This window comes from Lagopus muta, chromosome 27, assembly GCF_023343835.1.
Source record: "Lagopus muta isolate bLagMut1 chromosome 27, bLagMut1 primary, whole genome shotgun sequence".
In the NCBI taxonomy this organism is placed as follows: domain Eukaryota; kingdom Metazoa; phylum Chordata; class Aves; order Galliformes; family Phasianidae; genus Lagopus; species Lagopus muta.
In genome coordinates, this window is record NC_064459.1 from 3,593,747 (window position 1) to 3,618,849 (window position 25,103).

At 49.0% G+C, this 25,103-nt stretch overlaps 2 protein-coding genes across 4 annotated transcripts; one reads left to right on the top strand and one right to left on the bottom strand.

The window, feature by feature from the left end:
- Positions 1 to 355: 355 nt before the first annotated feature.
- SLC25A37 (solute carrier family 25 member 37) lies at positions 356 to 11,581 on the bottom strand. Its single transcript, XM_048928252.1, has 4 exons — positions 11,298 to 11,581; positions 6,194 to 6,422; positions 4,254 to 4,310; positions 356 to 3,391 (listed from the first exon to the last, which is right to left on the bottom strand). Exons 1-4 carry the CDS (start codon positions 11,508 to 11,510, stop codon positions 2,871 to 2,873), a joined length of 1,020 nt encoding a protein of 339 aa, XP_048784209.1. The 5' UTR covers positions 11,511 to 11,581; the 3' UTR covers positions 356 to 2,870.
- A 4,497-nt stretch (positions 11,582 to 16,078) lies between these two features.
- On the top strand, positions 16,079 to 24,478 carry ENTPD4 (ectonucleoside triphosphate diphosphohydrolase 4). 3 transcript variants are annotated; one of them, XM_048928254.1, is made up of 13 exons: positions 16,079 to 16,172; positions 16,825 to 16,932; positions 17,212 to 17,409; positions 17,673 to 17,878; positions 18,736 to 18,886; positions 18,973 to 19,076; positions 19,624 to 19,683; positions 19,928 to 20,082; positions 21,291 to 21,457; positions 21,663 to 21,987; positions 22,647 to 22,732; positions 22,968 to 23,129; positions 23,353 to 24,478. In XM_048928254.1, the coding sequence occupies exons 2-13, from the start codon at positions 16,925 to 16,927 to the stop codon at positions 23,579 to 23,581; spliced, it is 1,851 nt and encodes a 616-aa protein (XP_048784211.1). In that variant the 5' UTR covers positions 16,079 to 16,172; positions 16,825 to 16,924; the 3' UTR covers positions 23,582 to 24,478. The 3 variants fall into 3 exon arrangements, with proteins under 3 accessions (XP_048784211.1, XP_048784213.1, XP_048784212.1); XM_048928256.1 differs by having other exon boundaries at positions 19,928 to 20,058; XM_048928255.1 differs by having other exon boundaries at positions 16,115 to 16,216.
- Positions 24,479 to 25,103: the final 625 nt, after the last annotated feature.

Consider the following 25,103-nt stretch of genomic DNA (forward strand, 5'->3'; position numbering starts at 1 on the left):
AATGGATGTTACCTTCAACCCAGCAGCACACCCAGTGCTTCTACCCCGTCTGTTTTCCTTGCAAGTGGGAAAAGCTGCTCTGCTTTGCTGCCCAGCAGCCAGAATGTGCATCTTCACTCTGCAGATCTCAGCAGCAGAAGGAAACCCATTCCCAAACCAGCAGCTCCCAGAGGAGCCCACAACACACACGCAGGCCAAAACTACTGTGAGACAAAACAAATAAATGAATAACAGCATTTGCTTCCTTGAGAGCGGTAGTGAAAAGCTTCACACCACGGGACACCACTAGAAGGCACCAGTTCCCCAGCACACAGCCAAGAACAACCATGAGCCCCGAGCCAAGAAGACAAAAACCAGCATTTATGTATGTTTTATTATTTCCTTGAGTTCCAGTGACACAACTGTAGCAGCATCTCACAGACGAACTCCTGCAATGTTAAATATGCATCAAGAGAACACATTAAATTCCGAGGCAGGCAAAAAAAAAAGAACAAAACAACAACAAAACTGCAGACAAAGTTACTCATCCTCCCTTAAATATATGTGCGTTTGGTGCAGATAAAGCAGCAGTACACGATTCACATACCAGGTTAAAATAAAAGTTCAGGCTCGCAGCAAAACTTTCAAACAACACAAGGAGAGGTGAAGAACTTTGGTGGTGAGGCTTTAATGCAGGATCCAGCAGGAAACCCATTCAATTTCTGCCATTTTTAGACCAGTTGGGCACAGCTGTTCCATTTCCAACTGGTTTTACCCAATAGCCAAGGTGATCTGCAGAGATCTATGAACATCCAACTGCTCCTTGCTCTCAGCAAGCTCCCAACGCAACCTGGTTGCTCAGCAATTGGGAGGGAACCAGAAAAGCACGCATTTTTCTGGACAGTGGCAGAGATGGGGAGCTCATTTTGGGATGCTCAGTACACAACCAATGTAATGAGCTCAGCCTCTGTGCCCTGACCCACAACTCCCTCCAAGTGCAGAAAGGACACAGTGATGTAAAGCAAAGCAGAGGAAGAGGACGATGCATCAAGGACTGTGGGCTGAGCCACCTAAAGCTGCACCAAGAGAGCTGTTAACTTCCACCTTATGCCACAATTAGCAATAAAATGACCCAAGATTTTCATCCACTCCTCTCCAATGGACAACGTTTGTGCAGTTCTGGTTCCTGTTAGTGACTCTCCGGTTTCTAAAGTCAACAGAAATAGAAATAAAAGAAAAATGACATCCAAACCCAATAGCTGGCTGGAGCATCTCCAGCCTGGAGGACCCCGGTGTGCAAGAGAGCTGGGGACTTTCTCCAGCCAAAACTCTGCAAATTGAGGTTAAGCTTTGCACTTTAAGACAAAGGGTGCATTCAACACAGTGATTCGCTCAGCTTAAGTGACAAAAAGGCATCCTTGCATCGTTGGCACAGAGGTAACTGTGATTACACAAGGCACAGGCAGCACCGCCCATGGAGATGCACATCAACGCAGCTTCTCCAAATAACGGAGAGGAAGGTTTGGCTCTGCTTCGTGTCATCCCGGCTGATGGGGATGCTTGCCAACCCAAATGTGTCAAAAACAAGCTGGGAATACATCCGTGGCAGAGCAGAAGCTGCCACTGGCACAGCGGTGAGGGGATGGGAGCAGCCCCAATCATCAGCTGCTGCCAGCAAGGTGAGCTCCGCGTACGATCAAGATTTCCCCAGGTGCAAATCAAGATCAGCCGAGTGGTGTCCTGCAATCCCCCAAATTGATCAAATTTGACATCGGCTGCTGATGACACAAAGAAACAGGTTGAGACATCCAAAAAAACCACACCGAGTTGAGAGAAGCCAACAAACTGGCATAGATCTGCCCTCTCAAAGTGGGAAAGAGGAATTTTGGAGCTCTCCACCCTCACACAAGGGCCATATTCCAGAAATGAGCATTTCTACAAAGGATGTGATGGAAAGAGCCATTCCCAGCAGGAGCAATAAGGCAGATCCCCTTCAGAGCAGGCACAACACTGCTGAACACAAATCCCAGCATTTTGCAGCAGCAAACCCAAACCCTCCCTCCTGCGAGCGGAATCAGGGCTTCAGTGAAAAAATACAAATAAGTTAAGGGAGGACCAAAGCCATTTCCAGCTATCACACACCATAAAAATGTACCTTTAGAAAAGTGTTTGAAAAATACTCTCCTCTTGAATTCTACATCTTTAAGAGTCTCCTTGTAAAAAAAATTGGCTTTTTTCCCACCCCAGGTATGTTGGGGTGCCTCTCCTGGTGTCCTTCAGTCTCTCACAGGGGTGTCCCCATTCCCTCTCCCCCAACCCCTAGAAAGTCTCCCCAGTCCCTGGACACTCACACAATACCACTGCCTGGGGACTAAATGCTGTGTAATTAAAGCCAATCAGGCTATAAAAATAAATGCTTTCATGTCTTCCTTGCACGTGAGGGAAGAATTTAGCCCTTTTAAAGCAGCTCAGCATCTAGCTGTAATTGTATTTAAAAAAAAAAAAACAACAACCAAATACCTACATAGAAAAATAAAGGATAAACATTATCCAACTATTCAATATTTTATATAAAAGTTCTATGATAGGGTATTCTGCTGTAAAAACAAAACAAAACAGCCTAGGTTGTATAACCCAGGATTTCTGGTGAGGAGTAAACTACAACTTCAAGCTTAAAGAAAAAAAATATATATATATCAATTATTTCGGCTCTCCAAAATAAAGTTATTAAATATATATATTATTATAAGTATTTCATAAACTATTGTTTAAATGATGAGGGGAACACGTGGCTGAGGACCACAGGAAAGCGGCATCAGCTGCGACCCCGCTCATCCCCCCCGGGACCTGGCGTGTTCCTGGCACAAATAGAGGGCCTATCATTCCGTCCTTCAAAGGGATGTCCCCTTTTCCAGCTTGTGCTTTGTGAGGAAGTACTTAAAGAACTCATACACCGACCACGCGATGGCCGTTGAAGGGATCTGGTAGATGACACGTGCCTGCACCCCTCGGAAATACCCCGCGATGCCCCCCAGCTGATAGACAGTCCTAAAGGCATTGGCCATGCCTGAGAGGTGCCCAGTGATGTTAAGTGAACTCAACGCTTTGTTCTCTTGGGTGTTGAGCAAGGTCTTGCAGACATCCAACGGGGTGGTGGCGGCAGCAGCCACGGCTCCGGCTACGGCCCCCGAACAGACGTGGGACAGCGGGTGGTATTCCCTACGCGGGTTCACCCTCTCCTGCATGAACTCGTAGGTGATGAAGTGGATGGCCTGGAAGGGGATGTTCATGGTGAGCTGGGTGGTGTAGCTGCGGTAGAAGGCACCAAAGCCTTCGGTTTTCTGCACTGTCCTCACGCACTGCCAGACGGATTTGTAGGGGGAGTTGAACATCTGCATCCGCTGCTTCACCACTGCTCCAGGGAACATCCAACGTGGCACCAAAGGAATAAAGATTAATTAGATGAGGGCCTTGCTAACGGGCATCCCGACACCCAGTCCAAACGCTGCTCCAAGCATCAGCCACGCAGACCCAGCGTCCCCTTCCAAACCCACAAAGAAGCATTCCTGCAGTGATCCACTCCATATATGCAAACTTTGAGTTCAAGGATCCACGCACCCTCTGCATCCCCTGCCCTAAAACCCAGAAAGCATGGGAAGGGATCAGCTCAGCCCTGGTTTGGTAGCTCTACATGTTCATGGATCAACTCGTTACTCAGCCATCAACAAGGAGACCTCATGTCAGGCTAAAATGGAATTAGGACAGATGGATAAGGCAATAGAGCTCATTTGTGGCAACATATATCTTCAGTTAAAGGTTATTTATTCTGATTAAAAAGAATTTTAAGCATTAAAAACAGTTTTTCTGAAGTTTCTCACTGCTTTTTGTCCAGCTCAGGAGCTGAGTACAGTAACACCCAACAGCAGTCCAGCCAATTGATTTTAGATGCATTCTACTGTTGGTTCTCCTATCATCAGACATCCCCCAGGAAGGCAGAGCAGCTGATCAAAGTCCACCATCAGCTGGTAGAACCCTACTGCTGCTCTACTGGTTGGGCAGCATGACCAGCTCTGCTTGCCCAGAGCTTTTGAAAAACCACAGCCACTACAAGCAAAGTTTATGGGCAGAGCGTGGTGTGACTCAGGCTCCAGCAATTAAAGCAGCCAGGCAGTCCTGGGCAGGATTTCTGCCTTTCAGAAAATAGGCAGCATCCCCCAGCAAAGGGCTGGGGTGGCCCTGAGGCTGCTCAGGCTCTCTGTGCAGGTCACTGTTACCTTCAGCTGGATTCATCACTGCGTCATGGAGCAACGTGGCCACGCTCCCAGCTATACCTGCAAGACAAAAGCATCCTTCAGCAATCCAGGGAGCACAGAGTCACCTGTAACACAGCACCCAGTAACACAATGGGTTACCAGTATGGAAAAACCCAAGCAGGGCAGCCCAACACAAACCAGCTCCGACCGCGTCACGTTGGCTTCTCCCAGCAACTCACAGGGCTTTGCCTACACAAGACTTCGCCAGCTGTACTCAGCCTACACCGGACTGAAGAATGAGCAATGGTTAGAACTGGCTCACTGCATCTTTAATTAGGCATTTTCAGCCATTTAAGCACTAATTGCACAGATTCTGCAAACATCTAGCCAGCCATTAACGACTCTGCAGGACGGCCTCGAGCCACACCTTCCCCTTTGAAGTTCCCGTTGACTTTCAGTCATTTTTCACTAAAGCAGAGCTCAGCTTTCCCATGGGTACCAAAAGCCTGTAGCTACTTGAAGGGCAGGCACAGGAAAGCAGCAAGGAAAAAGGATATTCTGCTCTTCATTGGGTCAAATCACGTGGGCATGGCCACATATTGCTGCCATCACCTCACGGCAACTCAAATAATGGCAAATAATTTTATGCGTGTCGATGCAGCGCCTAAACACAGTCCTGTGAACAGCAAAAAATATGCAGCCACGCTTTCAGCTTCCATAAAGGAATTTGAGGATTTGTTTCAAGACTGTGAAGAAAAATTCAATGTTTGCAACTCCATTTTCATGCGACATAAATGCATTTTTTCAACTGGAATACAGAGCTGCAATCAGGAATTCAGCTCAAAAATCTCATTATGTCTCTTTATCAGACTTCTATAAGAAAAACATCCCTCGCTACACAGTCTGCCTTATTCATGTCATCACTTTTGGCAGCACGTACATTTGTGAGTAACTGTCAACAATGAGGCATAGGAAGAGCAAAATTAGATCAAAAATCTCTAATGAACCTCTTGAGACCTTACTAAGAACTGAAATTTCTTCCATCAAACCAGAGATTGGTGCATCAGTCTCACAAAAACAACATCCAAAATGCTGTTGGTTTTATGGTTTCATTGAGGTTTTTTTTTTTTTTCACTGTCTTAATAAAAAAATTAATTTTTAAATTTTGTTGCTTAAATACATTACATATTTTAATGAGGGCTGCTCCAAAAGTAACGCCTCCTCTCTGATGGTGTTGGCTTGCAATGTCAGAGGTGGATGTTGGTGGTATGGCTCTAGAGATTGAACTTCTGATACCCCATTATATTTTATTGCTGTGTGACAGCACAGCACCTGACACAGAAAAGCACGTGGAACAAATGAGTGGGGGAAAAAAATGGCACCAACTGACATTCATTGATGCTACAAAGGCCAAACAGGGGCATGATGCAGGGAGGGGTGGGTGGGCCATTGCAGCCACAGGGGGGGCAGCTCTGCTGGTGCAGGCTTTGATTAGCACGGCTAATTAGCATGGCTTGTTCATTGCTGGAGGAAACACACAGCTGATAGTGCTGACTGAATTGAAAACTAGCATTTTGTAGCTAAGAATTTGCTCTATCAAGCAGAGTTATTGCACTCACTGTAGATGTTGTAGTTTCCATGGGAATAAATGGAAGGCGTTACATTCAGAGCAACCTACATATATGCAGCCCAAGATCATTCCTCTTCACTCAATGTGGCCCAGGCAAGCCAACAGGCTGGATGCTCGTGAGATAACAGCATCTTCTGCACCACCTCTTCAACGTGTCAGGATGCCTCATTGGATGCTGCCTGTCACTACACCTCTGTGTCACGTAATCAGAGCAAAAACCCCCAATTATTTATTGTGTGAGCCCACCCAGCTCTCACTGCTTGGTGCAAAGCAAACAAGAGGAAGGTTTATCACAGGACTTTTTAATGCAATAAAATAGATGTTAAAATACCATTGGCCAAGTGGCTGTTTCCTCCATGCTGAATGGTATCACTGAGAGACTTTTTCATTTTTTCATAGCAAGCAAAGTACATGGCGTGGGCAGGGCCAGCCCCCAGCATGGTGACATTGATCCCACGTAAAGGCCTCCAGAAGCCTTCAGTCAGGACCATCTTCTTCAGGGCTTCATACACACTCCGGTACTGGGCCTTGGGGTCGGGCTGCAGGCTCTGCATCCGTGTCTGCAAGAAAGCACACAGGAAAGAGAGGCTTCAGTCATGTATGTAAGACTTCCAGGATTCACACCCATATGGGCCCCACTGACCCAAACAGATTACAGAGTCGAGCTCCTGGCTCCACACAGGAGCACCCTAAAATCCTTTGCCTTCTTTTGCTGAGCCCACTTTGCTCAGAGCCCCCCGAGCGCCCACAGAACCCCAATGCACCCACGTCCCATTTATTCACACTTCTGCCAGAACAACCCCACAAAGTCCACACTTCCATTGCAACACCAACACGTCAGAATTCTGCTGGTGGATGTGCAACCTCTGCTCTTGTTTATGCACGGGGAATTAAGTGCAATTGTTCAAAAGACAAAGGTGAAGAAACACAGCCAGGGCTCTAATTGCCTCCTGCTTGCAACACTCTGTCTCTGCCCCAGCGTGTTCCTCCTGCAATTGCTCACTGCTTTGATGCCCACATGGAGCTATAGGGCACATGACTGGGAAATGGGTTTCCTTGAAGGGCACAAAGATGAGTCCCTGTCCATATCAGGTGCATGAAGCCCAATCTGACCCCTGGAGGACCCAAGGATGGCTGCTGGAGATCACCTGCCCTCTGGTCATCCACCAGCTCCATGGCTTTGGTGTTACCTGCATCCTTCCTCAAAAATCCCTGGGGAGTTTTTCTTCCTCTTAATTGCTTTCCAAAGTTTCCCAAGAGGCCGGCAGCTTTCAAGGGACACCTTCAAGCTTCAGAGCAAAGTTTCACCCCCAGATGCATTGCACTGTGCTGAACCCAGTTCATCCATTTAGGGTCAGAGCAGTTCATGAACGAGGTGATAAGCAGCAGATAAGGGAGCAGGCTGCCCTGAAGGTCAGGTCTGCTGCTACAGGCTCAGCATTGCAAACAATGCTTTGCTTCTGTACCAAGTTTAAGCCCAGAAATGCATTGCACCAACTTTACACCTTGACCCATTTTGCTGAGGGGTGAAAAATCAGCCCTTTTCTACTCAGCTTTTGATATTGCAATAGCAGCGCAGCAAGTGGGGCTGCAGCACTGCAAGTAATCCCTCCAGGAAATCCCTGGTTTAATATCTTTGGCTCTGCAGAAGTGCAATAGTGATGCAAACAGCAGCCCCAGAAGGAAGGATCCCCCACATCCCTCTGTGCTTCTGCACAAGGACTCATCAGTTCACTTCTGCAATTAACCAGCAGCAATCCCAGGGCTGCACTTCGAGGTGAGAACACACCAAATCCACGTGCTGCTGATTTGGACCTTGGATTCCTTTGGTTGCCTGAAAATTCAGAGGCATTTCCACGGCCACTGCTCTGAGATCAAGGGATCGGGGCTGAACTGCAGACTTTAACCCAGAATCATAAGCCAAACTGTTAATGAGAGCAGTAAAGCAGTGTGTGAGTAACAACCTACTGCATTTGTAGTAGCTGTTCTAGAAAATGCACAAGAATTGCATTTGCAAAGTGATGCGAGTGAGCAGCTAGGAGAATTGCAGATTGTAAGCATCTGGGGTCACGAATGCAACTGAAAGAACTCTTCCTTTTTGCACCACATATTGCCTTTCCCCAAAAATACACCACCTCAATATGCAAAAGTTGTGGTCCCGTTGCACAGACGCCTGCAGCTGAGAATGCATGAGGTGAACACAGAGCTGCACAGCTGCAGCAAAACATGCCCTGTGTTTGGAGAAAGTTCACAGGCTGCTTAGCATGGAGGAGCTGTGCTGAGGAATGGAGTTTCGCTGCCTCGAGCAAAGCTTCCTGGTATAGAGCACATGGCAACGCTGGAAACAAACCTAAAAAGCTCAGTTTTTCTCTAAAAGAAACAATAGCTCTGAATCTCGCAATGTGCTTTAAAAAAAAGATGCAGAGCAGCTTGCATCGTTTGCTTTGCATGCACGAGGTCCCATGCTGCTGTCACCATGACTCAGCAGCACCCACCAGCTGCAGCAGGGATTGTGCACTGCTGCAGACTCAAAGCTCCACCCTCACATTGCAAAACTGAGCCTGATTCCAGCTCAGTGCATTGCTGGGATGCATTCAAAACCAGTGCAACTGCAGCATGCATTTGGAGCCAGAGCATCAGAGATGTCTGGGAGCATGCAGTGCCATAGAGCAAGCAACATGCAATACTGCAGCACTTCGAGCACCTCCACATTCCTGCTGGGCATCCACCTGCTTTCACATGGCAAAATGCATACACACCCCTTAGTATTCCCTAAGCACCCAGCTGCATGCCAGCCCCATGCAGCTGGATCAATTTATCGCAGCAGCACAGCATCAGTGCTGCACCTTTAAAGGCTGCAAACAGTTGATTTGCTGCACAGCCCTTCCAACACTTATCTGCAGCCTGCAAGCTCCTCCAGGAGTTCACACCCCTGTTGTTAAACAGCCCAGAAATGCTCCAGTAATCCTGTTGCGTAAGGCAGCAAGCATCCGGGCAGCCTTACCTGCAGCACGGGCACCAGAAGCAAAAGCAAAAGTCCCAGCTCTGGCTTCATGGCATCCCTGTGGAGCAGCAGTGCCCACCACTACCCATGCATCGCACAGCACCATGCAGGATTCCCTAAAGAAGGGAGTCCAGTGGTTGAGGACCCTTACTGCATCCCAAAAGATGTACGGCCATCTAAGCATGATGAAAAGAGGCTGAAAACACCCAAAAAGCTCTGAAATGTTCCTTCCAAGGCAGCACTAGCACAGAGTCAGTGCTGCTGCTGCTCTCTTTGCACAAAGTTCAGCACAGAAAGAGGCAGACACTTCCCAGACGTTTCTCAGCTGGCACAAGCCATGGGGCGAGGACGGATTTCTGTCCAGAAGCGTTCTGCTAACAAGAGCCAGCTCTCCAGTTTTGTACTTCTTTGCAAAGCATCACCGATTTGATGGACAACTGCACAAACCAGCTGGCATCCCCTGTGACCATGCAGCTCCCAGTCACCCACTCTGTTTTGCAGCAGCTCCCAGCAAGTGCCCAGTCCCCATGTGTGGCTGCAAAGTGACCATGGGTGGGGTGACAGGTTGGTTGGGGCAGGCAGCACCCACACCATCCCCTAACAGGACAAACTGCTCTTTCTGGCCATGCACTGATACCCACAGGTTCACCACCAAACCCAAACATCCCAAACCTGCTCTCACAGGAGCACTGCCCTCCGTCCTATTCAGGTGCATGCTTTCTGGAGAAGAGCTGCAAAGCAGCCAAGCCCCCAAACTGCTCCATCCCTACAACAAGCCCCATTCACCCTCCTGCCCTGCAGACAGACTGCATGCCCCTGGCTCCTTGCTGCAATTCGCTCTTCCTGCACCATGAGAAAGAAAATAACGCAAAGGAACAGACACCAAACAACTCCCAATAACCACAGGTCTCCAACTTTCAGCTGGCAGAGCACGACCAGTACTGCATCTCCCTCCCAAAACAAATAGCCACAGTGCTGGGAATGCCTCACACAGTGCCAAAGCACATAGAGCAGCAGAGCTGTGGGTCACACACAATGATCCTGGCTGTACAGGGACACCTGCACACAGCTCCATTGCCCTGGGGATCTCCCATGGGCAGGCTGCAACCCCACAGCCCCCCAGAGGGGTAGCAGCATCACAGATGTATGTCGTGTTCAGGAATGGTGCAAGTGACTGAAACAAACAGTTCTCCCAAATTGTGATCTTTTCCTTTTCTCTTTGAGAGGAAACAACTTGCTGGGGCCAAAACATTTCCTCCTGGAGGCCAGTGAACAGCTCAGGTGCCCCAGACCCCACTTTGTGCAGCATCCATGGGCTCTGCTTGGCCGTGCCCTGATCCCAGCAATATCACCTGGAGCAGGGAAAGCACATTTCCTTACTGGAAGAAAAGGAAAGATGTTGAGAGAATGAAAGACGTTGATGGTAATGAGCTTAATTAGGCTCAGTTCCTTACAGAGTGCAAAGATCCTACAGGGACCTGCAGGCAGCAGGTCCTCCAGCTCCAAGGCACACAGGTTGCTGGGGAAAAAAAAAGTGCTTTGCAGCAAACCAGCAGCACCTCCGTATTTACACCATGCACGGTTTGCTAAGCTACAAGAGGAGAAAGCTTGCAGGGAGGAGGAACAGAACTCCTGCAATTTCCCTGATGGCATCTTGCTCTGAGTTCATGCACGAGGACTTTGCTTTGCTACGCCAGGGCTGGACACAGAGCAGCACAGCATGCACCTTTGCACTGTGGTTGCGTAAAGCCGGCGGGCACAGCGTGCTGAGGCTGCCCGGGAGGGCTCTGTGCAGCTCCCATGTCAGAACAGGAAGAGATGACAGCACAGTGCAGCCTGGCAGCGCACCCTGGGGCTGTGTGTGCTCACAACCTAACACAGCCCTGTTCCCCCAAGCAAACTTCCCCCCTTGCTCTCTAAGCCCCCCTCCTCGCACACCACAACCCCCCAGCACTTCATGCATGCAGCCCCACACCCTGTGCATGCACTCCCCCCACACATACACCCCAAGAATGCACCTCCATCCCTCATCCACATATCCTCCTTGCACTGCCTACAAGCTCCTCTTCCCCATGCACGTCCACCCCACGCATTCCAGGAATGCAACCCTCCAGACCCCATACAGGACCCTCTACTGCTTTCCCTACATGCAACTGCCCCAGGACCCCCGCAGCCTAGGCATGGATCCCTTTTGCAGCTCTGTGCCCCATCAACACACCCTGCACCCCAGCTCTCCGTGCACACACCCCCTCTGCACACCCATACCCCTCACACACCCCCTTTGCACGTCCATGCCCTTCACACGAACCCACTTTCACAACTCCATACCCCACGAGTAAACCCTGCACTGCTACGCTCCCCCCCCGTGCATCCCCAGCATCACGGAGAGCCCAGTCCCAGGTCACCCCCTCGCTCTCCCGAGCCCACGCACCTTCACGGAATCCACCGGGTACATCACGCTGTGTTCCATGATCCCCGCCACCGCCCCGGCCAACATGTGAGTGCCAAGCGAGGCTCCGCTGGGCAGACTCTCGTAATCCTCACCCTCCATCGGGGGGGTCACAGAAGGGGCAGGGATCGGCCCTGGGGGCCCAGGCCCCGGTGGGGCCGCCGTGCTGCCCCCTACGGAGCAGCTCAGCTCCATTCGCTGGGAGCTGAGCGGAGATCGGGAACGGGAAAAGGGATTCCCGGAACGCGGGGGGGGGGGGGCCGGGACTGGGGGGGGCGGGGGGGCGCGGCACGGGGAGCGCGCGCCTCCCGTTCCCTGCTTTAAAGCCGCGCCCGCGCCCCGCCCCGGGCCTCACAGCGGCGGCCAATAGAAATGCTTCTCCGTCGCCCGCCTCTTCCCATTGGGTAGAGAGAACAGGCTGGCTCCCGCTTGTGACGTCACAGAGAGGCCAGCCCGGAAGATTGACAGGGCAACGGGCGAATGGGGAGGAGGGCTGGGATGAGAATGGTTGTTAAGGGGAGAAAGGGGCGGGACGGCGGGCGGAATGCGGCGCGCCTCCCGCGTGCCAGCGCGCGCTTTCGGGGGAAGCGGCGCGTTAAGGGGCGGAGGGGAGGGAGCGGGCCGAGGGCCTGCCATCAGTTGGCTTTATTTTATTTCTTATTTTATTTTTGAAGCTTGTGGGGCTGCTGAGAGTAAAGCAGCCCTTGGCGCGCGTGTGCTGCACTGTCCTGTACAGCCCCCTAAAATAGGCAAAGCCACGGGCACGGCTGGAACAGGCAGCCCTGCGCTGCTGCTCCTCCATCCCTCTTGCTTTCCAGCGCAGATCGCATCTCACGTGGGTGCCCTCAGCATCACCCCGTCTGCAGGGCAAGGCGCGGCCATAAATCAAGGCTGGGCTCCAGAACTTCCTTCTTGTAATGCAGCCTCGTGCAGGGAAAGGGCCGAGTTCGAGCTCGGCAGCAGCACTTCCTAGCACTACTGCACGTGGTTTGTGGAGGTTTCCTGCTCTGTAAGCAACAGGTCCACTGTTCCCAATGTGATGAGGAGACGTCGTCGTGTTGTCATTGACCATAACGAGCCCTTTCCCCTACGGCCCTCCCTCTTGCTGCCTGATAAGAAATTGGATGAATCAAAGTGACATGCAGAGCTGTTTCCAGGTTATAGTTTAATCTCAAGCAGCTTTGTTGCAAGGAATCCTTTCCGCAGCAGCTCTGCACAAGCGGGTGGTGCAGCAGAGATGCCAGCATGATGATGCACAGGGATTTTTTCCCCGCTGTGCAGAAGAGCTGGAATTATTCCCACTCTGTGAAACTGTTTCCACACCGGCATGGCGCATCGGAGCCATCCATCAACAACATGAACTCAACTCAATGTACCTACAGACCCTCCTCCATTTGTGACAGCTCAGCCTCGAGCAGTGGCTTTTGGCCCCAGGTTCCATCAGCAGGGATGGAGCAGAGGGCGAAGCTTCCCGTGCTGCTGAAAACCCGGCTTGGTTGCAGGTTTGCTCATCCACATGCCAGTGGGTCACTGCAGAATGCACAGCTGCAATCTGCACGCACGTTGCATCACACAGTCAGGGTGATTCAGACCCATAAGGCCCGAGTTCTTCCTGCTGACCTCCGCTATGGGGCCTCTGCACCCTGCCACAGCTATGAAACAGCATTAGGTGAGAAATAAATGGCCCTCCCAGTGTGACATTCTGCTCCCAGCTCAGTGCAGGACCCTCCCCAGCCTATCAGAGCATTTATCTGGGCTGGAGCTTCAGGACAGAGCAGATGTACCCATGCAGATAAGGCAGGAGTGTCCCATCTGTGGGCGGGCACCTTCTGGGAACCTGAAATTGGGGTTTATCTACCAGATCCAGTGAGATACGTAATTTTTTAAATTATTATTAATTTTTGGGGCGTTTTCCCAATTTCCACCGTGGGTTTGGTGTGGGCTGAAGGGTGGGCAGGGAACACCTGGTGCAGAGAGTTGCCTTCCAGCAGCACGTTGCAGGACACTTTATTAATTGGGGTGATGAACAGCAGGTAATTGGCCTTCTAATTGCAGCAAGGAAAAGGCACCTTGTAGCAGTGCAGTGCAAAGAAAAGGGATCTAAATAAATGTACCTCATTTGCACTCCTTTTTGCAGTGCAATCAGGTTGAGCTTCGTGTCCAACACCAAGAAACCCCCACGGCATTTTGGGCAGGCATTGCCATTCCCCATCCTGCACGCTGCAGATGCAGAGCCAACAGGAATTGTCAGTTCCCCACCACAGCTGCATTGCCATCAGCCCATCATTCCCACCCCTGCTCCTCCTAAAAAGATGCAAAACCTACAAAGAGGTTTTAAGCAGTGAGTCTGCAGCAACCTGTGTGGGTTTGCTCCCTAGATCTGCCCTTAGGTAGAAATAATGGGTCAAAAGTGCAGGTTTTGTGCTGCTTCAAACCTGAACTTTCTGTGCCGTGTTCGCCCTGCGAGCACAATGCTCTCCTGTTATTTGTTATCTCTATGAGCAAATGAAGCAAAGTGGATTGTTTTGTCTCCACAGTGGGCTGACCCATTTATTCAAGCATCAGTGCCATGTACTTGCTGCTCTGGGGAGGTGAGCAATGGAAAACAAGGCAAGCTGGGCACTGATCTCTGCATGGGTAGAGCCACGTTTCTGCAGCCTGGGAGGTGTGGATGTGAGGAATTTGGCCTGTGGGTTTTATTTCAGTGCTCCCATAATCTGACCTAATTTACCTCGTTCAGTGGATTAATGCAGCAGGGAGAGGCGGTCCCTGGCTATAATTGAGGCTTTTTTGCTTTACTTCCTGCACCCAATCTTTTTCAACAGCTCGCCTTTCTGGTTTGGAGCCCCGGGGAAACAATGGGAAAAGCTCAGCCCTGTGCCATGTTTGTAGGGTTTTTGGGTGGCAGCGAGCACAAGGAGGCTGCTGGCTTTGTGCACGGCTCTGCTGTGTGCTTTCTTTTGGGCAAGCTGCAAAATGAGGGGTGTGGGATGCACCCAAAGCGGTGGCAATGCTCTGCCATCAGCTGTTGGCATTGCAATGGCTGAGCTTTGTCACTGGGATGTGCAACGCTTCGTGTTCAGCTGCAAAGGATGAGATGGGAGCTCTGCAAACGGGCAAGCAAATGAAAAGCCAGCTGGACTGGGATTTTACTTACTTGTTTATTGAAACAGGAAGTTTTAACAACCAAAAATCCCCCACAAAAATGCAAAAAGGACTCTGAATTCTGCTCAGAGCTGATCAGCAGTCCCATATCTGCCAGCCCCGGTACTGCTGCTGCAGGATGATACTGGGGAGGGTGTGGGCAGGGTGGGTGCTGCTGCCAGATAGGGATGCATCTGGTGGGCTGCAGGTCCCCCAACTCCTCCATTTGAAATTGCAAATGCCCCAATGTTCCATTCCAAGCTCGGCCCTGCAGCATTATTACCCCAGGTCTATGTCATGCTCTGTGCACCGGGCACAAAGGAATGCCACAAAATATGGTCGCAAACTGCGAAGAGCTTCCTCCGCTGCTGCAGAGCCCATGCATCTGGAAGTAATTAGCAGGCACAAAGCAATGCAGCATTCCTCCTGGGCCTCCATTTTGTGCTGCTTGCAGGCTCTGGCAACCCACTTGCATTGGCAGTTCTGTGTGTTTTCATCAGCTAACAAGGGTTTGTACCATGCAGAAAGGATGCAGTGCTGCAGTCCTTCTAAAGAAGTCCCATTTCTGGCAGTCCTGCAGAGCTGTGCACCCACAGCATGGCTGCAGTGCTCCCAGGGCTCGTTGCACCCAGTGCAAGGTGTTGCTGGAGCTGTGATGCAGCATATCTGCATGCAGGAGGTGGACAGAAGGGCTCTGTCTGCATTGCTTCTGTGATTAGTTAATTACAGCACTGCAGCTAATGGGGATGATCACATCGAGATGAACAACTTTGCTCTCACTGCATTGCAAAGTGGCAAAGCGTGGTGAGCCCAGATGGAAAGCAGAGCCCCAACCCCACCTTGGTTACTGGAAGGTAAAAGATGGGCACGAAACTGCTGTGCCAGACCCGTGTGCAAAATCTGGTGTGCAAAACTCAGCGTGTAGACCTGGTGTGCAAAGCCTGGTGTGCAAACGTCCAATGCCAACACGCAAAACCCAGCGTGCAAAACTGGTGTGCAAAAACCCGGTCTGCAAAAGCCAGCACGCAAAGCCGCTGTGCAAAACACTGCGTGCAGAACCTGGCAGAACCCAACATGCACGACCCAACGTGCAAAAGCAGGCGTGCAAAGCTCGGCCCTGGGCTGCTATTGCTGCAGCCCCGGTGCGTCCCATCTTTGCAGCGCTCCGGAACGCGCTACCGCCGCTCCGTGGCAGAGCCCCGCACCGCTCTGCTCTCATCCAAACGCACTTTGGGGAATCATTTCCCACCTCTTTAGCAAAGCTCGGTTTCGGGACGGGCGATGACAACAAGCCCCCAAACACAGAGGAATACTCAAAGGCAAATCTCGGTTTCTTGCTGGATCCATACCGGCGTTATGAATTATTTGCATTACAAATATTGATACGTATTACAGCCGACACGCAGTTACACGTTTCCCCTGCAGATCTACAGGTCTCCGCGTTTTATCCGCTCACCCATCAGCCGCTCCGCGATTTAATTGCGATGAGCGGCCCCCCGGGCTCTGAACTGGCGCCAACCCCGCGCCTAGCCACGCCCCCACCACCTTTAGCCACGCCCCCTATTATGGCCACGCCCCCCGGGGAATCCCTTCCCAGCCCGCCCCCTCGATTATCCGCGCCACGTGTGAGCGTCATTGCGTCACATCCGGCCGCGCACCCGGAAGCGACGCGCTGCCCGGTTGCTATGCGGCGGGGTAGCGGCGCGGTTGGAGGTGCGGAGCGCTGCGCTGCGGCGTGGGGCGGCCCAGGCCGGGTGGTGAGGGCGAAAACGGGGCAGGCGAGGGTGGAGGAACCGCTGCTGTGCTTGGGGAGGGGCTTCAGCTTCTGGGGGTGCGGTTTTTTGGGGAGCGGGCTTGGAAGGAGAGAGTGGGCCGGGCCTTGGGGCCTGCCTGCCTCTGGGGCTGTAGGGGAAGGAGGGAGCTGCAGGCTGCCTGCCTGCTGCCTGCCTGCTGCCTGCCTGCTGCCTGCCTGCTGCCTGCCTGCTGCCTGCCTGCTGCCTGCCTGCCTGCTGCCCTCTCCAAGCACATCTGGGGGCAGCCCTGCTTCCTTCTTCTTCATCTCCTTCTCCTATTATGTGTTTGTATGTGTTGGTGAGGGCTGTCGTCTCCCCAGACAAAACTTTCTCAGCTTTCAGCCCTGCTTGTGTTAGAGATGCTTCTCTGTGGCCCTGCATGTGCAACGCTGTGTCTAGTTGTGTCTTGTTCTGGGGAGCTCAAACCTGCACCCTGTGCTCCACCTGTGGCTTCAGCAATGCAGAATGGTGGGGAAGGGTCCCCAAGCAGGGACTGCATGTTTAACGTGCTGGTGCTGCTTGTTGTAATGCTGTCTGGGTTATTATGTATCTCTTATCATTCTTTAATTCAGGAGGGGAAGAGCAATGGCTTTGAGAGTGGTTGTTCCTTATCAGTTGGATGTGACTGGCTGATTCTGGAACACCTGCTTCCTGTCTGCTGGTCCTCCCAAAATGGGGAGGTAAGAATCGCAAAGGAGCTGTCAAATTGTGATGTTGTTTGAGGGAAAGCCTGGGTACCTGCTCACCAGCTTGAGTCTAGTACGAAGTGCAAAGGTGGAGGTGTGGTCTTGACTACTTATCAGGCAGTGTGAACAAAACAGAGCTGGAACAAAGCAAATGATGTTTACAGAACATATATTCATCTTTGGCTCGTTTCAGAATGCACCATGCTTCCCTTTGGTGATAAAGTCCATCTTTAAAGCAGACCACAGCGTCACAGAATCCTGTTTGCTTTTCAGGATCGGCGTTTCTTGTTTGCTTCCTGCTTCTTGGCACTTCAGCATCTCCCCAATGGGCTGTCCACGTATTTTCAACACTACTTTGCGTCAGATTGTGGTGATTGGAATACTTGCTGCTGCTGTCTCTCTGCTTTACTACTCGCTGGTTGTCATCCGCAATAAGTATGGGCGTGCATCCAGGGACAAAAGATTCCACAGGTGAGAGTTGAAAAGGCTCTGGTGGGAGGAAAGAAAAGTAGTTTTGATGTGAAGGACGAATTGGTGCAACATATGAATAAATAAATGGGGGAAAAATGTTTTTGAAGCTTTCCTTATCCAAGTTGCTTCCAGTTTATCAGTTTCTATGGGCACTTCAGTGATGGTGTAATACTGATCACTCTGCTTCTCGTGATGGAAACTGTTCTGAGTCTGTTGAGGGATACTTGGACACTGCAAGGTGGTAGTGCTGAGTTTTCTTCTAGGTATCTTGCTCGGGTAACGGACACAGAAGCTACAGATACAAACAACCCCAACCTGAACTATGGGATCGTGGTGGACTGCGGTAGCAGCGGCTCTCGGATTTTTGTGTATTGTTGGCCACGACACAACGGAAACCCACACGACCTGCTGGACATCAAACAGATGAGGGACAAAAACAGAAAACCGGTGGTTATGAAAATCAAACCAGGTACTGGAAATAAATGATCTTGAGATGTGATTTTTTTTCTAGATAGCTGTGTGTCTAAACTTGGCTTTTTCTGAAACCAGCACTTAGAGCATCTGGGGAAAAGACACACAGAGGTTGTTGGTGTGGTGGTACTCCAGATTTCTTTGGGTTTTGTTTGCAGAGAGCTTTGCTCATCGTTAGAGCTTGGAATGTGACACCAGTGGGCAGGAAGGAGAGACTTCTGTGCTAAGATAGCAGCTGGTTCAGTTGTCGGTTAACTTGGTTCTGTTTATTTAGGGAATGAATAATCTGCTTTCTGTAAGGCTACTGGAACCAATTTAAATAGGTGATTATAGCAGAAATGCTAAGTCCTGACTTGAAGCAGTGATGGAGCACCTGGTGGGAAGGCAGGGCCAACCCAGGGGAGCTCAGGTGCATGCAGTGCAATGCACTGACAGACCTGAAGGGCTGGAGCCAGGATCCACCCTTTCCCAGCCCTCATTTATGGGTTGGCAGTGGAGGTGAGGGCATCTCTCTGGGGATCCGTGTGTACCTGAGGCCTTCCAAAGGTAAGCAGACTTTTTTTCCTTTGTTTCTGCATCCATGGCTGCTGCATTTGGGCTTCTCCTCATTGGTTGCAGCCTAGGACTTTTGCCACCCCACTATTATTACTCTCCATCACATTATAGCATTACAGCGATGGATTTTTGCTGAACACTTAATTATTTCTCCAAATATTAGCGTTATTTATTCATTTCTAATTTCCTTAGTTGAATTCCTGGCTTTGGGCTGCTTATTCCTGCTCTGTGTGTCAGTTATCCCAACAGGAAATCCCAAAGCCCGAATTGCTTCACTCTCATGTTTCTCTGTTTCACCAGGCATCTCGGAGTTTGCTAACACTCCTGAGAAGGTCAGCGATTACATTTTCCCACTTCTACGCTTTGCTGCTGAACATGTGCCCCGTGCAAAGCACAAAGAGACTCCTCTCTATATTCTGTGTACTGCAGGAATGAGGATTCTGCCAGAAAGGTCAGTGGCTCTCTTAATTTCTGCATTCAGATCAGCAGGCCTGGTGTCTCTGCCTGTTTTTAACCGCTCAAACTGTGATTTTGCAGCCAGCAGAAGGCAATACTTGAAGATTTGGTCACTGATATCCCCGTGCATTTTGATTTTCTGTTTTCGGACTCGCACGCAGAAGTTATTTCAGGGAAACAGGAAGGTAGGTTTGTGTTGGGAAAACACTCACAACCTTCATAACCTTTTGTGCTATGATCTGGGAGCTGTTTAAAGTTATTTAATGCCTTTTAAGATCCTGGTTTGGATGTGAGAGATTATTCCTCAATGGCAACAGATGGAGTGCGGAGATGATCATCTGCTGCAATCTCCTGGCTTGTCTAAATGTTTCCTAATTAGCAGTGACAATAATTTGTCTGTGTTTAGCAGTGATTTTAGTCCATTTAGGCTTTAGGGGGGAAGGGTGAGGATAAGGCACAGCATTTGTGAGCAAGGAAAAGTGGTTTTAGAGGTGCAGTGTTTTGTTGTGCTCAGTTTGCTGGGGGCAGAAAATAGCTTCATAGGAGTCGACATGCTTGCTTTGGTCTGAAATGTACACGTGAACTTGTTGCCAATGCAGTGGCTTAGGATTTTTTGTAGAATCTTGACTTGGAAAAGCAGATCTGGAGTAATGTGATGGGAATGTTTGATGTTTCAGTGTTATGTAAGGTGTGATATGTTGTATTAAATCAGAATATTCCTTATGTACGCAGGAGTGTACGCGTGGATTGGCATCAACTTTGTTCTTGGCAGATTTGAGCATACAGATGATGGTAAGTGGCCGTGGATGGGATTTTGGGAAGGATTGAAGCGTGTTTCCTGTGGCATCACTGCTGATGGTCTGATTTTTGGTGGAAATCTCAGTTAATAGTGTGTGTGTAGATGCTGGTGCTCGATTGATGTGTGTGAAAGTTTGATCCACATTGCTACAAAACAAAGGTTAAACAGAGGTGGTGTAGAGCTGCATTCTGCCCATTCTGACTGCATTTCCCAATGGCTTCTGCTTGTTTTATCCAGAGGATGAAGCGATTGTGGAGGTGCACATCCCAGGCAGTGAAAACAAAGAAGCTATTTTCCGTAAGAGGACTGTGGGTATTCTTGACATGGGTGGAGTGTCGACCCAGATAGCATACGAAGTCCCTAAAACTGTAAGCTTTGCCTCTTCACAGCAGGTTATTATCTGTGCAACTTCCTTCTTTTCATTTTGGTTTATTTTAATGCATATTCCTTTTTTTTTTTTCCCCCCCTTGTTTTCTTTGTTTTGAGTCTTATCCTTCATTCCATCACACCCAAGCCAAAGGCAAGAGAAGATGGCAAATGTCAGCCCTTCATCAGCTAAGCACTTCATTGTATTTCTTCATTCAAAAAGTTGATTTCAATTAGCACAACTTGTCACTAACTTTTCAGTGGGTCTGCTTTCTTTCTCTGTGCATGTGTGCATGTGTGCTTGTGCAACTTTTAAATCTGTGTGGTACTGAGAGGCTTTTGTAGTTTAGAGGCAGAATGTTTATAGTTATTTTCCAAGATCCTGTATAAGGTGTGGGTTGTTTCTTTTTTTTTTTTTCCCTCAGAAGTTGGATTGCTAGGACCTGAATTAACAGGACATGGGGATAACAGTTCAGTTTGAAATATCACCTACATCTTCATCGCAGTTCATCTGTTAGGGGTTATAGGATACAAATTTCTTTGATGGGAGGCTTAAAATGAATGTAACTTGCTCTCATTGCATTCCACTGAGCTCTGGAGTGGTGCCTAAAGCTTTAGAATTGGATGACCTCCCATTAACTTCACTGAGAAATCATCTGAAGCCAGAATAGTGTAAAAACGGAGTGGTTTGGCTCTCAGTGCACTGCTGTAATGAGAGAGATGGCTGTTTACACTCTTCCTGTGAAATTACAGGTATACACATTGCAGGTGTACAGCTAAACAAAAGCACGGGCATTCAGATCAAAGTGAGATGGGAAGAGTCGCAGGCAACTGATGCTGATGGCTGTGTGGCTTTATCTGAATGCAGACCAATAGAAGGGAGGTTCTGATGTGAAACCTCTCCAGGTTCCTAACCAGAGAACAGGCGACAGCTGACAGCGGTGCTTAAAGTCTGACTGCTGCTTCTCATCTTTTCCCAGAGGAAAAATCACTGCAGTGTCATTGGTAGCAGCTCCCATGCACTTCCTTAAGTACCAATGGCATCCAACACAGTGCTTTGAGAGCAGTGTGCTTTGCTCTAACAAGTAGAAAGCAACGTGGGCTTGTGGAAAGCAAATAGATGCATAAGGAGTGGCGTTTAACGTTGTCAAAGGCATCTTCTGTTTCAAAGTGCTCATCTTCAAGTTCTGCTTCATGTTGTTCGTATTTAACCTTAGTGCTTGTGCTCTGACAGGAGGAAGTTGCCAAAAACTTGCTTGCAGAATTCAACCTGGGCTGTGATGCTCATCAAACTGAGCACGTCTACAGAGTCTACGTTGCAACGTTCCTTGGCTTTGGAGGGAACGCAGCACGCCAGAGATATGAAAACAGTGTGTTTTCCAGTACAGTGCTCAAAAATGGGTAAATGGCTTTAATTGCTTGGAGATGCAGCTTCTGTAACCCTTGATTTCAGTGTGTTTAGTCAAATGTCTTGATGTAAAGCTTAGTTTATACAGCGTGCCGCGTGGGGTGTTGGAGTTCCTTTAAATAAGGATATCTTGTTTTGGTTTTTGCACATCTCACAGCTTGATGTTTCTGATCTTAAGCTGTTGCTTTCCTTCATCAGACTGCTGGGCAGACAGACTGGCATGACTTCAGATTCCCCATACCTGGATCCCTGCCTGCCCGTGGATGCTCAGGATGAGATCCATCAGAACGGACAGACCATGTATTTGAGGGGAACAGGAGACTTCAATCTGTGTCGTGAGCTCATCCAGCCCTTCATGAATAAGACCAATGAAACTCAGACCTCCCTGAATGGTGTCTACCAGCCTGCTGTGCACTTTCAGAACAGTGAATTCTATGGTTTCTCAGAGTTCTATTACAGCACGGAGGACGTGTTGCGCATGGGAGGGGATTACAATGCTGCTAAATTTATCAAGGCTGCAAAGGTAAAGTGTTCTCCAGAGAAACTCTCTTTCTAGTTTGGAACAGCTGCTCTACAAAAGCGCTTCATGCTGAAAATCTTGCAGCAAAACTCTTCCTTCCAGGATCCCAATCTTTTTATCCTGTGATCCCTGCCACAAAGCATCTCTTTTCCTCACTGGATGTTCTTTTAAAATACTGCTTTAAAGCACAGTAGTAAAATACACTCTAAAAGAAGTGATGCAGAAAAGGGTTGATGCTGGAGAAGTTCTCTTGGGGTTATGGCACAGAAGAACCAATTTTGTTTTCCCCTTGCCTTCTGTGCCTTGTGCCAGTTTTACAGGTGTGACTCCTAACAATTCACTGGGGACAGTCATGCTGCAGTGTGTCCTATAGGAGTATGATGGCCTGCTTTGGCAGTGCCATAAGAACAGATTTCATCTTCAGGTGTATGACTGAAGAATTTAATAAAACAATTAGTTTAATTACAAATGTTAAGTAAGGATCAAGATGGCTGTGCACAGAATAGAGTGAAAAACGTGGTCAGGCTTGGTGGCAGTGCAAGGGATGCTGTTGCATACAGCCTTGGTATTTACAGAGCATCTCAGCTGGTGGCATTTCTTTTCTTCAGGGCAGAAGCATGTTGAAGTCTTGGTTTGTTGTTTTTTTTCCTTCTTTCTTCAAGGATTATTGTGCCACTAAGTGGTCTGTCCTACGGGAACGTTTTGACCGTGGTCTTTATGCATCACATGCTGATCTCCACAGACTGAAGTAAGTATTTGTGTTTGTACAGCAAATCCATTCATGCAGGGTTGCCAGGAGGGAGGTCACGTCCAAACGGTCCATTTAGTGAAATCACTGCAAGTGTGAATATAACCTGAAATATTGCATCAGCCATAAAAGTTAACTGCTGTTGCTGTGTCTAAATGTGCTCCTCAGCCCTTTTGGACTCTGTAGCTGCTGAGGAATGGAATGCCTGACAATATGCCACTTTTCTTTTTTATAGGTACCAGTGTTTTAAGTCTGCCTGGGTATATGAGGTATTTCACAGTGGCTTCTCTTTCCCTGCGAGCTACAGCAATTTGAAAACTGCTCTGCAGGTGTATGACAAGGAGGTGCAGTGGACACTGGGAGCCATCCTGTACCGAACACGGTTCTTACCTTTAAGGTACTGCTGGTTTTCTGCAATGTCTGGGCAGTTCTTGGGTGGAAGTTAGAGGGAGACAAGGTGCTGCTTCTGGTGAACACGCACAACCTAAGGATGTGTTTGTAGCAGCTCAGCTAACGCTTGGTAAAGCCCTGCTGACTAAAATGGGCTCTACTTGATTTGCTTTGGTTTGGAGGCAAGGCTTGATTGGTGACTTGTGCATGATCTCCCTGTTTCCTTTCAGAGACATCCAGCAGGAAAACTTCCGTGGAAGTCACTCCCACTGGAGGAGCTTCTCCTTCGTTTACAATCACTATTTGTTTTTTGTCTGCTTTCTGATCGTGCTGCTCTCCATCCTGCTTTACCTGCTGAGGCTCAGGCGGATCCACAGGCGAATGCTGCGTAACAGCTCGTCTCCTTCCCTCTGGATGGAGGAGGGCCTCCCACCACAGAAGATCTCGGCAGCCTTGTGAGAGGCTGTGATGGAGCACAACTCTTGGACTTCCTACACAAAAAGCCATTTTTGCCTCAGGGTTTCTCTTTTCTTTTTTTTTCTTTCTTTTTTCCCCTTTGAGTCATCGAGGAAGCAAATTGCCCAGAGCGTGGGATTCAGCTCGGTTTTGGAAATGCAGGGAAGTGGAGTTGGTTTGTCTTCGTCTCGTGAAATAATATCTGCCAAAAATTCCTTATTTTTTTAATCCATGCACTTTGGTGTGTAACGGGGTGAGAAAAGGCTGTCAGTAAGTGTGCAGCAGCAGCTTAAGCTGTGTATGGTGAGAGAGAGCGTGGATTCTCATCCTGTGGGTGAGACTGTGAAGTTCTGCTAGTCAGGATGAATGAGTTTTATTTGCTTTCCCAAATTCCAGGACTCATATTGCTGGGTTTCTCATCGCTGAGTCTCCTCAGTCAAAGGAAAGGAAGTGCAGGGTTTTCAAAAGCAGCAAGGAAACAATCTCTCAGATCAGCTTTTCCAATTTTGTATTCTGTAGTAAATACTGTGATGGAGAAGGAAAAAATCTATTGCACCCAATGCTGTGCTTCCAAAAGCTGCTTACAGCTGTTTTATATGTGACGGTCTCCCCTTTTATCTTGGAAGCTGTATCTGCATAGTGGCACAAGTCACTACTTTTTAATCCTTTCTTTCTCTTTCGTAGTCATCCATTGATTGCCCTCAAACTCCAGTATGGTGGAAAGAACTGGAACATGCCTCAGCTTTTGTTTCTGCTAGAGTAGACATGCACAATGTCTCTTATTTTTAAGTACTCTGAATTGTTAATTTATATTTTATTTAAAGCTGTTAATTTTACTTGAAAGTAAATTTGTCCATGATTAAAAGTGGGATTTATACGAACTCCTGGTGTATGGGTATTTCATTCACTGTAAATCACTTCTGTCCCTGCTGCCTGTGCCCAGCTGGCAATGTTGTCTTCTTTTAGCAGGTGTGGAATTGCAGACAGACGAGATGCTGCCCTCAGCACTGAAGGAGGTGGGGATGTTGATTCCATTTTGTGATGCTTAAGGTGCAGTTTCTTCCTCTGAACATCTCCATGCTTTGAACTGTGTGACTGTTTCCTTTTGGTGCCTTGACTGCAAAAACCATAGGGTGGAGCTGCATTCACTCTCAGTTCTGACATTGGAGCTGTGATACAAACCTGTTTTTCACTCAGGCTGATAATTCTTATCAGAAAACTGACGCTGCTGCTTGTTGCAGAGCCTGTGCTTCCTGCTTCTGAGGTGCCTAAAGCTGAGCACAGAGCTTCTAATTGCATGCTCAGATAATGCAGCCCCCATTTGGACAAGGGTCAGTGTGAAAGGGTTAATGTTAAGGTGGAGAGGAGGAATCAGAGTGTGACATGGTGACATCCAGGTGGGTGTGGGGATGCTTTTAATTGTTTCAGAGCTTAAGGCCCAGCAAGCACAAGGGAGGAGGTGCAGATGGACCAAAAACCACTTGATTCTGCAGCTCCAAACTACTTTGGATGAAAGAGGAATCCT

Coding starts and splice junctions, on each gene's coding strand:
- SLC25A37 (XM_048928252.1), bottom strand. CDS start 11,510: ATGGAGCTGAGCTGCTCCGTAGGGGGCAGCACGGCGGCCCCACCGGGG. Junction 6,423..11,297: donor ACCCGGTGGATTCCGTGAAG/GTGCGTGGGCTC, acceptor GCTTTCTTGCAG/ACACGGATGCAGAGCCTGCA. Junction 3,392..4,253: donor AGTGATGAATCCAGCTGAAG/GTAACAGTGACC, acceptor TCCCTGGAGCAG/TGGTGAAGCAGCGGATGCAG.
- ENTPD4 (XM_048928254.1), top strand. Junction 21,988..22,646: donor AATTTATCAAGGCTGCAAAG/GTAAAGTGTTCT, acceptor TCTTTCTTCAAG/GATTATTGTGCCACTAAGTG. Junction 23,130..23,352: donor ACACGGTTCTTACCTTTAAG/GTACTGCTGGTT, acceptor GTTTCCTTTCAG/AGACATCCAGCAGGAAAACT.